Source organism: Sus scrofa, unplaced genomic scaffold (assembly GCF_000003025.6).
Source record: "Sus scrofa isolate TJ Tabasco breed Duroc unplaced genomic scaffold, Sscrofa11.1 Contig534, whole genome shotgun sequence".
Taxonomy (NCBI): domain Eukaryota; kingdom Metazoa; phylum Chordata; class Mammalia; order Artiodactyla; family Suidae; genus Sus; species Sus scrofa.
Genome location: NW_018085239.1, coordinates 34,147 through 49,202, shown reverse-complemented (window position 1 = coordinate 49,202; position 15,056 = coordinate 34,147). Strand labels below are relative to the sequence as shown.

The 15,056-nt window shown below is 35.3% G+C and overlaps 1 protein-coding gene across 1 annotated transcript; it reads left to right on the top strand.

Moving 5' to 3' along the window:
• Nucleotides 1–1,403: 1,403 nt before the first annotated feature.
• Nucleotides 1,404–2,264, top strand: LOC100154724 (olfactory receptor 4F21-like). Its single transcript, XM_013989091.2, has one exon. The coding sequence runs from the start codon at nucleotides 1,404–1,406 to the stop codon at nucleotides 2,244–2,246; it is 843 nt and encodes a 280-aa protein (XP_013844545.1). The 3' UTR covers nucleotides 2,247–2,264.
• The last annotated feature ends 12,792 nt before the right edge of the window (nucleotides 2,265–15,056 follow it).

Below are 15,056 nucleotides of genomic sequence, written 5' to 3'. Positions count from 1 at the left end.
AGGTATGTATGTGGACATATATAAACACACATATTAAAAGGCATAGCTTTGGGATTCATTTTTTTTTTCCTATTGTTGGGTTTCTCTTGCCCTGAAAGTTCTAGGTCTGAGGCTGTTTGTATAATTATGACCTTTTTTTTGTTTTGTTTTGTTTTTTTTTACCATCCCTTTATTGTTTATGTTGCAACCTCCCATTTTTTACTCAACTCATTTCACCTTTTAGAAGCATATCTAAATATTAGGGGAGCAGGAGGGCTTGAGATATAGAAGTGTTTGACTCACAGGCAAGAGAATATATTTTTTATATGGTAACTGCAAAAATGGGTAAGAACTAGAGACGTTCATGTAATGGCCCAGAGTGAAGGTCAGGAAAGAGTCAGACTTGGCATCTATTCTAGATATGTGGGAGGTCTGAATCAGAGAGATGAGATAAGAAGGAAAAAAGGGGCTAAGGGAGAGGGAGGGACAGGAGAGAAGAGGGACAATGGTTAAATGACAACTATGGCATTAGCGTGCATTTCTTCATCTCCAAAAAAATTCCAAAAGCTTAGGGCTTCAGTAGCTATAACCAAGATTCACAAACCTCAAAGGTCGTGAAGAATCTCATTAGATGGATCAAATTTGCTTCCTTAAATTCCTTGGCCTCTCATAATAGCCCTCCCATAGCACATATGCACAACTTTGCACATCCTGGCCACGTCCTGGCCACTAACCACTCTACTAAGTACTTTCACTTGTACTCCTGGGTGTCCATGCAGATGCCCTGTGCCATGAATATCTCATTGACCCTTTCCTGGGACCTGTCATGCTCTAGAGTCACCTCTGGGCCCCATGCCTGGTTCTCTTATGCTTACCTTTACTCTGTGGGCTTTGTGTGAATTGCAAATGTGATCGTAAGTAGTGGTATAAGATAGATTACAAAAAGCATTATATGCCAGAGATGAGGTGATGTTAAGAAGTGAGACAACTTGAATGGCTAAAGCATTGTTTTATGAACAGATTAAAAGTAGAACCAGTGATTTCTGCCAAATGACATCTCCACTCTTCCTTTTTTTTTTTTTTTTTTCTCTTTGTATTGTACTGTGCAAGGACTGCCCCTTCCAATCCTTGCTATGTACATCTACTGTGTTTTCATATATGTTTTGCCCTCTTGTTTGTAGATGTCCTGGAGGATGTGGTGAAAGGCATATAGTATGTGAAAGTGACTCAAATGCTTTAGGTGACCACAGGTAACATATTTATTTAGTGATGATATGGCCCTGAGAAGGATTTGATAAGATATGTAGTCTTCTCAGTGTTGAGATCCTTATATAATCAATCATTATAATATGGAACATCATTAACACTTATTTTAGTTTCTTTCTCATTATCTTTATCTGTACAACATTCCAGCTGATAGAGAAATGGATGGAACAAATCATTCTATGGTTTCAGAGTTTCTGTTCCTGGGCCTCACCAACTCCTGGGAGAGACAACTTCTTTTTCTGTTCTCCTCCATTTTTTGTGTGGCAGGTATGATGGGAAATGCCTTTATTTTACTTACTGTGACTTCTGACCCTCACTTACACTCCCCCATGTACTTTCTGTTGGCCAATCTCTCCTTTATTGATCTGGGAGTTTCTTCTGTCATTTCTCCCAAGATGATATATGATCTTTTCAGAAAGCGTAAAGTAATTTCCTTCAGTGGCTGCATCACTCATATCTTCTTCATCCATGTTATTGCTGGTGTGGAGATGGTGCTTCTCATAGCCATGGCCTTTGACAGATATGTTGCCATATGCAAGCCTCTTCACTATATGACTATTATGAGCAGAAAAATGTGTATTTTGCTTCTGGTTGCTGCATGGATAATTGGCTTGACTCATTCTGTGGTTCAACTGACTTTTGTTATAAAACTGCCATTCTGTGGCCCAGATATACTAGACAGCTTTTACTGTGACCTTCCTTGGTTCATCAAACTTGCCTGCATAGATTCCTACAGGCTAGAGTTCATGGTCACAGTCAACAATGGATTTATATCCCTGGGATCATTCTTCATACTGATTATCTCCTATGTTTTTATCTTGATCGTTGTTTGGAAACACTCTTCAGGTGTTTCATTCAAGGCCCTCTCCACTTTGTCAACTCATGTCATGGTAGTGATTTTGTTTTTTGGTCCTTGTATTTTTGTTTATATCTGGCCTCATCCCACATCCCACCTAGACAAATTCCTTGCTATTTTTGATGCAGTTCTCACTCCTTTTTAAAATTCAGTTATCTACACATTCAGGAACAAAGAAATGAAAGTAGCCATGAGGAAAGTATGTAGTCAATTTATTAATTATAGAAGGATTTCTTAAATGCCAAAATATTATGAAGTTTCCTTACAAACTTGGAGTAACATTAAATTTCTATTATTTCAGTATCAGAAGTTTCCAAGTACCATGTTAACATTTAGATGCCCCAGATTAAAATAACACGGTTCTTTAAAAAATATTAACTGAGAACTTGTGTTATAGCCTGTGGTTGGAGGAAGGATGTGGTATGGTAAAAAGTTTCTTCTGGAGAATGCCAATGCTTGTCTCTTAGGAGATATTATTTTGATGAATTTACTATGGTCTATGCTTCTAAAATCAGTCTTTTCAGTGTCAGAGTGGACTATATAAGGGAATGCTGATTGACAGTAAGTAAATTGATACTAGATGAAATATATACATATTTTATATATATATACACCTATCTATTTCAATATGGCAATTTATAAATTGACAACAAAAAATCATTTAAGTGGCCTGAACTTCTACATAAGTGTAACTCATTCTTTCACTGCAGGGAAATTTCTGGAAGTCAAGCAATGATATGAACATCAGTGGAGAGCTAATCATAACAAGAGGAGTTAGCTGGATTATTCAAATATTTAATCATATCAGATTTTGATACTTAATGCCTATATATTCACACTAGGACTTGCCTGTCATCACATTTGGAAAAATAAGATCCTTAATCCAGCCCTTTTATCTGGATGATATTGGCTAGTTATCACCAATTTACCATTTGAGTTTTGTCTATACATACAGGCTGTCTAACCCCTATGTACATACAGATACATTCTTATTTCTATATGTAATTAGCCATGTTCTTCCTTTTCCTTCAGCTGACATGACCATTCCTGTTGCATTTGAATGATTTGAGTCATTGCAAACTAAATTTTACTTTGGGAGCTGTGTTACATATGACTATATTCTCTTCTATAGGAGTGAGGAATTTCCATCAACAGATTTAGAAATTTCAGTTCACATCCATTTCAACAAAGAATGAATGCTTAGGAGTTCCTATCGTGGCATAGTGGAAATGAATCCGAGTAGGAACCGTGAGGTTGAGGGTTCAATCCCTGGCCTTGCTCAGGGGGCTAGGGATCCTGTGGTGCCATGAGCCGTAGTGTACGTTGCACATGCGGCTTGGATCTGGTGTTGCTGTGGCTGTGGTGTAGGCTGGTGGCTACTGCTCTGATTAGACCCCTAGCCTGGGAGGGAACCTCCATGTGCTGTGGGTGTGGCCCTAAAAAGACAAAAAGACAAAAAAAAAAAAAAAAAAAAAAAAAAAGAAGAATGAATGCTTATTCTCAAAGATGCACTGCAGATATTGCTGATCTTCATACATCTGAATACATACTCCATACATCTTAACCAGTTTACCAATACTTCTTTGGTCTTATAAGTGGCCCTTATTTACTTCTTATCTTGCATAAGTTTAAGTTGTGGTTCTGTCATTTACAGTCAGAAGGGTATTGACAAATACATCTTAGATTCTAAGGACACTACATTTTCAGTTACTTCTGATGTGAAATACCTGTTGTTATTTCTTTAAGAAAATACTATGTTTTCTTCAACAATAGAAGATGTATTCATTATGTAAGATTTATATGGAAATTAGAGATCAGACTGAAAATAACCCATAAAATCACCATCTGGATATAATTATTAGTAATATTTTGGTATATTTATTTCTAGTGTTTTTCTATGCCAAAATGTAAATATATATCTATAAAATTGGGATTTTATAGTCTCTACATTTTTATCCTTTATCTTTTTCTGAGAATTTCCTTACAATATTAAATATCATAGAACAAAATCATTTTAAATGCATATGTAATATTGCAGTTTATGACATTATCATAATTATATTTGTTATTCCTCTTTTGGTCAAGTAATATTATCTTAAATTTTTTGCTCTGCCTCAAAAAGTTTTTTCATATACATCTTTTATAGATTGATATATTTGGAATTAATAAAGTATAATAATAAACTCTTATCTCCCCAAAGAGTTATAGTGTATATCTATTGCAAAGCAGTGGGTTTGGTCATTTAATAAAAAATCTTTATGAATTTAAAAGAAAAAAAGATAAAACATTTAAAAAAATTCTTTGTTTTTTAATACTTGTGCTTTTTCACACATTATTAATTTGAACTCTTTGAATTACATGTGTCAGAATCCAATAAAAACAAGCTTAAAATAACTAAGACAAAAGTTTCCAAGTGTCTCATAAATCAGATCTGGACACATGCCCACCCTAGTGGTAGGGGCCAAGGTTATCTGGTTGACAAGTCCAGAGAACTACATGAAATTCAGAAGGGGCATTTTGCAAATGAATGAGGTGGGTACAGCATCAATGAAAGGGGAAAAGTGATTCAGGTCAGGTAAAAAAAAAAAAAAATGTCCGTTATATTTTTTCTTATTGAAAGAGAAATTAATAACTGTTGCTGTGGTGTTCCCCTTTTCATCCTCATAGGTGGAATATTAGTTCCATCATATTGTTTTACCCATTCCACATGTATGATAAAGATATCAACACCATTTTTTTTTTGCTATTTCTTGGGCCGCTCCCACGGCATATGGAGGTTCCCAGGCTAGGGGTCCAATCGGACCCGTAGCCACCGGCCTATGCCAGAGCCATAGCAACTCGGGATCCGAGCCGCGTCTGCAATCTACACCACAGCTCACAGCAACGCCGGATCATTAACCCACTGAGCAAGGGCAGGGACCGAACCGGCAACCTCATGGTTCCTAGTCGGATTCGCTAACCACTGCGCCACGATGGGAACTCCTCAACACCATTATTACCACATTTGTGTTCAGAATGCTTCCCCCAGTTTGTTGTTTTAATTTTACTTACTGTATTCTACAGCATTAAAGTTGTACTTTTGTGATTCCAATCACATGGAGCTTTTAAATTTGACTTCATAGTTTTATTCTTAGAAAGTCCTTTTACATTCCAATATCTAGTGAATATTCATGGATATATATTTCTTTTTTTAATTTAAAATGATTTTTTGCTTTATTACTTTTTTACAGACATATATTTCTGAAATATTTTATTCATCTGGATTTTTTTTTGGTGCAAATAATAGGAGAGGATCTAACTTTTTCAAATTCGCTTATTAATTTTCTCAGTACCATTTAGTGAATAATCATTTCCCTTCTGATTTCTAACCATTTATACCAACTTATTATATAAAATGTAGTCCTTGTCTCTTCCCACGTGTAATATATCTTCTGACATTTGCTCTTGGATGCCTCATATATCCTTTGACTGAACAGATTCAAAATAGTATTGAATCCTCCTTCATTATCATCTATTTAGTCATGAAAACAAGATACCCAAGAGTAATTCTTTCTCTCTCTCCCTCTTACTCTCACCCTTTCATTTCCTCTCTCTGTCTCTGTGTGTCAATTTTTCACTCATACAGCAAATATGAGGCACTACTACTCATACAGTAGTAGTGCCTACCAAGTGCCCACCATTGTCTTAGGCTTTTGGGATGCATCATCAGTAAATAAAATAAATAACAATTTGTACCATTGTGAAGCTTATATTCTACTAGATCTATCCAGACAATAAGTAATAAGCAAAACACACAAGTAGGTTTTATAGTAAGTTAAAAAAACTGTCCATCGACAGATGGTTGGATTAGTAAGATGTGTGTATATATACACAATGGAATACTACTCAGCCATAAAAAAGAACTAAATAATGCCATTTGCAGCAATATGGATGGAACCAGAGACTCTCATACTAAGTGAAGTAAGTCAGAAAGAGAAAGACAAATACCATATGATATCGCTTATATCGGGAATCTAATATACAGCACAATTGAACCTTTCCACAGAAAAGAATATCATGGACTTGCAGAATAGACTTGTGGTTGCCAAGGGGGAGGGGGAGGAAGTAGGGTGGATAAGGATCTTGGGATTAATAGATAGAAACTATTGCCTTTGGAATGGATTAGCAATGAGATCCTGCTGTGTAGCCCTGGGAAATATGTCTAGTCACTTATGATGGAGCATGATAATATGTGAAAATAGAATGTGTACATGTATCTGTAACTGGGTCACCATGCTGTACTGTAGAAAAAAAAATTGTATTCAGGAAATAACTATTAAAAATAATAATAAAACAAAATTGACATTAAAAAAAAGAAGTAAGTGCCATAGTAATATAGTAGAGTAGGTTAAGGTGGATCTGAGACACCAGACTTGGGGGAAGGTTTGCACTTCTAAGAAAGATAGTTAGGGTAGGAATCATTGGGAAGATGCCCTTGATGGAAACTGTGAAATAGGTGAGTGAGTTAGCAATGCAGATGTCAAGGGGAAGGGCATCCCAGTCAGAGGTACAGCCAGTACAAAGGCTGGTGTTTTCAAGAAACATCAAGATGCCCAGTGTGACTTCATCAGCATATAAAGTGTGGGAGAATAGTAGGAGAATATTCAAGGAGTTAAAGGGAGGTCAAGCATGTGGGGTTCTGCAGAATAGTGTAAAGGAGTTGGCTTTTACTCTGAGGAAGTGGGTTACCACTGGAGTGTTCTGAGAAGAGAGATGATATAATACTAATATTTAAAATTTTTTTCTGTTTTTTAACTATATATATTTACTTTAAAATATTTTTATAATTTTTTGTGAGGAGAACATTTATTATATGAACAATATCAAGTATATTAAAAATAAAAGCACATATAAGGGTATTCAAGTGAAAAGATTATATTATTATAATTATAATCTGTATTATTTTTATGTTAGACAAAAAGCAATCCAATTTTTACTTATTTATTTATTATTATACTTGATTTTAATTTTCTGTCAATTTTATATCAATGTATATCAAAGTGACATTATATATATATATATATATATATACACACACACACAGATACACACACTCTTTTTTCTTGGGAAGCAACCCACTTTTAATTGTTAATGCAACTATGCTTATTTCTGTACTTTAGGGTTAAACAGAAACAAAAATTCTTTAGAGACATTTTTGAAGAATAACTTCAAAAATGTTTCAAGAATAAGACAGAGGAAAGTTAAAAGAGCTGATTATTGAACTGGACAGATCTCTGATGGTTGCTTGCTTTTAAATGATCTTTCAGTTTATTCTATGCTTTCACACAGGGAACAGACAACATGTGTTTCTGGCTTTTTTTCAACATTTTTTATTCTATTTTATTTTTATTTCCCCAATACATTATTTTTTCCTACTGTACAGCATAATGACCCAGTTACACGTATATGCATACATTCTTTTTTCTCACATTATCAATCTCTGTCATAAGTGACTATTCATAGTTCCCAGTGCTACACAGCAGGATCTCATTGCTAATTCAATTGCAAAGGCAATAGTCTGCATCTATGAACCCCAAGCTCCCAATCCATATCACTCCCTCCCCCCACCCCCCTTGGCAACCGCAAGACACATAATATTGTTAAGCTTTAAAAAAAAAAAAGTACTTTTATGTTTGGTGTCCTGCTGAGAATAGTCTGGGGAAGGGTGGTGCAGTGGTCTCCACATTAACAAGTTGGTAGTCAGCTGCAGAAATTAAGGGAAGAAAGAGATAGTGCCTTGGGTAGCACTGTACATGGTAAGATGTCAGTGGTAAGATTTTGAAGAGTTAGCTAATAGGATTCTCCAGCTGATTGGATTTGAAAGGACTCCAAGTTGTTTTTACTTAAACAACTGGAAGGATGTTTTGTCATCACTTAAGATGGAGGAGTAGGTAAAAGCAAGACACATTGTACACATTATATCTAGATGTTTATTGGATGTACAAATGGAAATGTAAAGTAGGCATCTGAATAAGTAAGTCTGATATACCTTAGCAAGAGATTGTCATATAGATGTTATTTACAGGTGTGGTACTAGGTGAGATAAACTAGAGTATGAATATGGGTAAAAAGACATGGAATTAATAAAATACCTGAGCCCTGCTATTCTCAAACATTAAGAATTCAGAAAGAAAGTAAATAATAATTAATTAAGACTTCTAAGAAAGAGCATTCAGTGATGCAGAAGAAAAACCTGGGCTTTGTGATGCCTGGGAATCTAAGTAACGAAATAGTGTATGAACATTGGGATAAATAACCAGGTTAAAAGAAGAGGACAACGAATTCATCTTTAGAATTAGATAAGGAAATCATGAGAGGGCTGATAAAGTGATAATGGTTGTATTAGGGGAAAGATTTTTTTTTTTTTTCTTTTTCCAGGGCCACACTCACGGCATATGGAGGTTCCTAGGCTAGGGGTCTGATTGGAGCTATAGCCACTGGCCTACGCCAGAGCCACAGTAATGCCAGGAATTTATATGGAACCACAAAAGACCCAGAATTACCAAAGCAATTCTGAGGAACCAAAACCAAGCAGGAGGCATCACTCTCCCAGATTTCAGGCAATATTACAAAGCCACAGTCATCAAGACAGTGTGGTACTGGTACCCAAACAGACATACAGACCAATGGAACAGAAGAGAGAACCCAGAAATAAACCCAGACAGCTATGGTCAATTAATCTTTGACAAGGGAGGCAAGAACATAAAACGGGAAAAAAAGAGTCTTTTCAGCAAATGGTGCTGGGAAAACTGGACAGCTGCATGCAAATCAATGAAACTAGGACACACCCTCACACCATGCACCAAAATAAACTCAAAATGGCTGAAAGACTTAAGTATAAGACAAGACACCATCAAACTCCTGGAAGAGAAGATAGGTAAAAACATTTTCTGACATCAACCTTACAAATGTTTTCCCAGGTCAGTCTTCCAAAGCCACAGAAATAAAAGCAAAAATAAACCAATGCGACGTAATCAACCTGACAAGCTTTGGCATGGCCCAGAAAACCAAAAAGAAAACAAAAAGACAACTTACAGAATGGGAGAGAATAGTTTCAAATGATGCAACTGACAAGGGCCTAATCTCTAAAATATGCAAGCAACTTATACAGCTCAACAGCAAAAAAGCCAACAACCCAATGGAAAAATGGGCAAAGGACCTGAGTAGACATTTCTCCAAGGAAGACATACAGATAGCCAACAAGCACATGAAAAAATGTGCAACATCCCTGATTATTAGAGAAATGCAAATCAAAAACTACCATGATATAGCACCTCACACCAGTCAGAATGGCCATCATTAATAAGTCCTCAAATAACAAATGCTGGAGGGGTTGCAGAGAAAAGGGGACCCTCTCGCACTGTTGGTGGGAATGTAAGCTGGTACAACCACTATGGAGATCAGTATGGAGGTACCCTAGATATCTATGCATAGGACTACCACATGACACAGTAATTCCTCTCTTGGGCATACATCTGGACAAAACTTTGCTTGAAAAAGGCCCATGTACCCGCATGTTCATTGCAGCACTATTCACAATAGTCAAGACACGGAAACAACCCAATGTCCATTGACAGATGATTGGATTAGAATAATGTGGTACCTATACACAATGGAATACTACTCGTCCATAAACGAGAATGAAATAATGCCATTTGCAGCAACATGAATGGAACTAGAGACTCTCACCCTGAGTGAAGTAAGTCAGAAAGAGAAAGACAAATAGCATATGACATCACATATCTGGAATCTAATATACAGCACAAAGTAAACTTTCCACAGAAAGGAAAATCATGGACTTGGAGAATAGACTTGTGGTTGCCAAGGGGGAGGGGGAGGGAGTGGGATGGATTGGGAGCTGGGGGTTGATAGATGCAAACTGTTGCCTTTGGAATGGATTAGCAATGGGATCCTGCAGTGTAGCACTGGGAACTCTGCCTAGCCACTTATGATGGAGCCTGATAATGTGAGAAAATAGAATGTGTACATGTATGTATAACTGAGTCACCATGCTGTACAGTAGAAAAAAGTTGTACTGGGGATATAACTATTAACAAATACTTAAAAAAATAAAAAAATGGCAAGAGATTATGAGTGTTTAGAGAACGTAGAGGAAAAGGGAACATTTGTGCTTTGTTGGTGAGAATGTAAACTGATGAAGCCACTTTGGAAAGCATTATGGAGGATTCTCAAAAAATTAAAAATAGAACTTTCTTGTGATCTGGCAATTCTACTCCTGGAACTATATTAAAAAATGAAACTTCGAAACAGTTCAAAAATATATATGCACCTCTGTATTCTTGTAGCATTATTTACAATAGCTGAGACGTGGAAACCTGACTATCTGTGATGGATAAATGCTAAGAAAATATCACCCACAAACACACATGAATATTATTTAGCCAAAGAAAGTAAATCTTGCTATTCGAGATATCAATTTTGCTAAGTGAACTACATCAGATAGACAAATATAAATATTGTATAATCTCATTTATTTGTAGAATCTAAAAACAAACCCTCCAATCAAAATCCAAAACAACCACAAAAAACCCTAAACCCAGAACAAACTCATAGATACAGAAAACAAATTGGTGTTTCCCCAAAGCAGGAGACGGGCCAAATACGGCAAAGTCATCAAAAGTACAAACTTCTAGTTGTAGAATAAATAATTCCTGGGTATATTAAACAGCATGGTAACTGTAGTTAATAATACTCTATATTTGAAAGTTGTTAAGATGGTAAGTCTCAAAAATTCTCATCAAAAGAAAATAATTGTAGCTATATGCATGATGAATGTTAACCAGGTACAGTGGTGACCTTTTTTCAACACATACAAATATGTAATCATCATGTTGTATAGTTGCAACTAATATATGTCAATTATATCTTTAAAAGGAATGTGTTCTCTAAGTTTGTTTGCTGTTATCTGGAATTTTGTCTGATCAGATTAGATTTAAAAGTATTAATGATCCTGCTGTAAGCAATAGAGGAGATACTGATGGTCCTTAGCATACTTTGGCAAAACAATTATATCAGTTATCACCTGTAGACACTTGTAATCAAGTGTACATAGAGCACAAAGCTTTGGATGATCAAGCAATTGCAGTCACAGAATATTTTAGTAAAAGTAAGGAGTATAATGAGTTAATAGGTGACCTGGATATATTGGGAAAAGAAAATTATGATTTTTAAGGCTTTAAATTCCCATGTCAAGACCAAGTGAAGGACTTGTTCTAAAATAAACTTATGTTTTGTAATTACAGGGTCATATCATCATGTAAGGAATATATTTTAATATGTGGGTTGCTGAAGTATAAGGCAAATTAAATTCACAACCTCATGCTGTCTCTTAAATTTGTAGGATTGACAGGGAAGGGGTAAAACCTTGAAAATTAAGATGGGGAATATTGGTAGATTCCAATAAAACTAGGAAAACCGTTCCTAATTTCTCCACATCTTTATTTATTATTAGAAGTGATTTTATTTCCTTAACCTGAAGGAATATGTCTCTGCTTATCTGAAGAAGTTGTAATTACCTCTCCTGAGTTGGTTACCATACAGGGGGCTGCCAATAATCCTCAATACCTGACACAACTTATTTTGCTTCTAGTCCTAAAACTAGGCTTATCCTCCAGAAAGCGCCAGTGAACAACAGGGCAAAGTGAGATTCTTAGAAAGATGCAATATATACCAAAAAATTACAATATTTTACATATTTATATCAGTAGAAATACATATCATCTGCATGGGAATGGATCCTAAATGGATCAGGATGAAAAAAGTATAATTTTGATCAGGTTAATTTAATGATATTATTATGTTATGTAATGATTCTGTATTCAGATGTTACCTCAGAGTCACTGTAGCAGTATATTTGGTTGACTACAAACTTAGATGCAAAGTTAGCAGACATAAATGAGGTTTATTGTCAGAACCTCCTTTGTCTACTTCAGAAGAAGGTATTCAGAGGCTTAGGGAGATTGCAGTGCTTTGTTGATTCAGTTTTCCTTCTGGGTAATTTTTATTCAATTATTATTTGCTTTCCTTCTTATTCAAGGGATATCTTTTGGTTTCATGATCAAAAAAAAAATCTTAGGTGAAGGAAAAGGTAATTTACAGAAAGAGATACCAACCCCAAGTGACCCATTAACCACTTTCCCCTTAATTACCCTGGGAAAACCAAAATAATTCTAGGAGACAATTCCCATAACATGCTGATTTTTGTATGGCAATGCCAAGTCTCTGAAGTTGCACTTGGTCACTACCCAAACACAATTAATACTGTTAATTAACTCCTTTACAGTGGCAGCATTTTGTGTAACTCTGCACAGGGGAGAATTATGCAACAGGTGGAAACTTTCTGAGTTGTTCTGACTCCCTGAAGATGCAGTTGCTTTATGCCCTGCAACAGAGGAACACAATTTCCTTTGCCTATTGTGATTCAGTGTAAAAATATGCATGTACTGATTGGTGTAGCCCCTATCAAGGGAAGTTGAATGTAGGACTCCAGACAAAGGTTGGAGGTTTTGTGCTGTCACGCATTTACCATACTTGGACTTTGATTTTATTATTTTTAAATTGCAAAATAAAACACAATCCAGAAAATTTCACAAAAATAAATTTATTGTTTAATTAATTTTTATTAAGTAATTGTTATCCAAGTCAAGATGTAGAACTCAGCTATCCCATCCCAGAGATCTTCTCTATGATTTGTCCAAATCACGACCACCTTTCCCCTCAAAAGTAACCATGATTCTGTTAGACTTCCTTATTTTTTTAGCAGTTTATATTTTAAATGTGCATCACACATTCTATAGTTTGTTTTGCCCATTTTTTTTCAGTCAACATAGCTTTCAATTATCTTCTAATTCAGTTTTCCCTCCAGCATTTTTTTCTTCCTTATAATTTACTACTTCAAAAAATTGGATCTTTTGACACTATTCCCCATACTCTGAATTTTGTTGATTGCATACTTGCAGTGCAGTTCAACATCTCCCAGATCTTTTAATTTTATCCAAAAGCAGCTGGATCCAGAGGTTTCCCCCAAAATACTTATTTTTTTTTGGTAAAATTATAGGTAATATTATATTCTTGCATGAGGAGGCATAATTATGGTTTACCCCTCTGTTATTAGCAACTGTAATGCCCCAATGTGTTTGTGTATGTGTTTATGTGTGTGTGTGTGTGTAGACACACTATATACATTAAAATATTGAGAGGAGGAGAGAGAGAATTACATTGATGATACTAATTCTTTCTAACCCAGTAGGCTTCTTTTTACCTTCTCCTATTCTGTATCTCTCTCCTTTCATTCTCTCACTGAGACCAAAATAAATAAATTCACTCATTTGCTTATTCCTACAATGCACACAAAATTGTTTCAGAATTACTATATTCATACTACAATAAAAAGTAACTGTTAGAGAAATTTCCTTGTAGTTATTTTTTCAGTGAATAGTATTTAGTAAAATTATTATCTTCAGAAGTTATTTAGGATAAAAGAAGGAACAGTCTAAAAAAACTTTAATGACTAGTTCATATTTTTCTCCTTCACTTTTGCTAAGCCAGTTATTTTAAACATATTTGGGTTCATTTTTTCCTTTTTGCATTCAGTTTTATAGTCTTATAACAATTTAGCTTTGTCAGGTTAATTTTAATTTTTGAATATGTAAAAGATTAGCAGGAATGAAATGCAAAGTTAAGTTTTCTTGGAGAAGTGTCCTGTTCTCCTATATCCCTTCTACCACATTCTCTCCCAACTTTCATAGATAACATCTGTTATTCAATTCTGGAACATGTTTGCTACATTTGTTTTTTTTTAAAACAAATTAATATATTTTAAAAAATACGTACACTCTTTTTTTTCATACCATCTTCCATCATGTTCCAGCTCAAGAGATTGGGCATAGTTCCCTTAGCTGTACAGTAGGTTCCCCATTGCTTATCCATTCCAAATGTAGCAATTTGCATCTACTGACTCCAAAATCCTTGTCCATCCCACTCCCTCTCCACTCCCTTTGGCAACCGCAAGTCTGTTCTCCATGGCCGTAATCTGTTCTGTGTTTTAGATAAGATGATTTATGACATATTTAGATTCCACATGTAAGTAATGTCATATGGTATTTGTTTTTCTCTTTTTGACTTACTTCACGTAGTATGAGAATCTCTAGTTGCATTCATGTTGCTGCAAATAGCATTATTTTGTTCTTTTTTATGGCTGAGTAGTATTCCACTTTATGTATGTACCACATCGTCTTAATTCATTCATCTGTCGATGGACATTTAGGTGTTTCTATGTTTTGGCTATTGTGAATAGTGCTTCGATGCACATGGGGATGCATGTATCTTTTTAAATGAACATTTTTGTCTAGATATATGCCTAGGAATGGGATTGTTGAATCATATAGTAGTTCTGTATTTAGTTTTCTGAGGTACCTCCATAGTGCTTTCTGCAGTGATTATATCAATTTACATTCCCATCAACAGTGAAACAGGGTTTACTTTTCTCTACACCCTCTCCAGCATTTGTTATTTGTTGAATTGTTAATGATGGCCATTCTGACTGGTGTGAGATGGTACCTCATTGTAGTTTTGATTTGCATTTCTCTAATAATTAGTGATGTTGAGCATTTTTTTTGCATGTGACTGCTGGCTATCCATATTTCTTCTTTGGAAAAATGTCTATTTAGGTCTTCTGCCCATTTTTCAATTGAGTTGCTTGGTTTTTTTGTTGTTGAGTTATGTGAGTTGTTTGTTTATTTTAGAGATTAGTCCCTTGTCTGTTGCATCATTTGGAAAGATTTTCTCCCATTATGTGGGTTGTTTTTTTGTTTTTTAATGGTTTACTTTGTGGTGCAAAAGCTTTAAGTTTAATTAGGTCCTGTCATTTTATTTTTGCTTTTATTGACCTCATTCT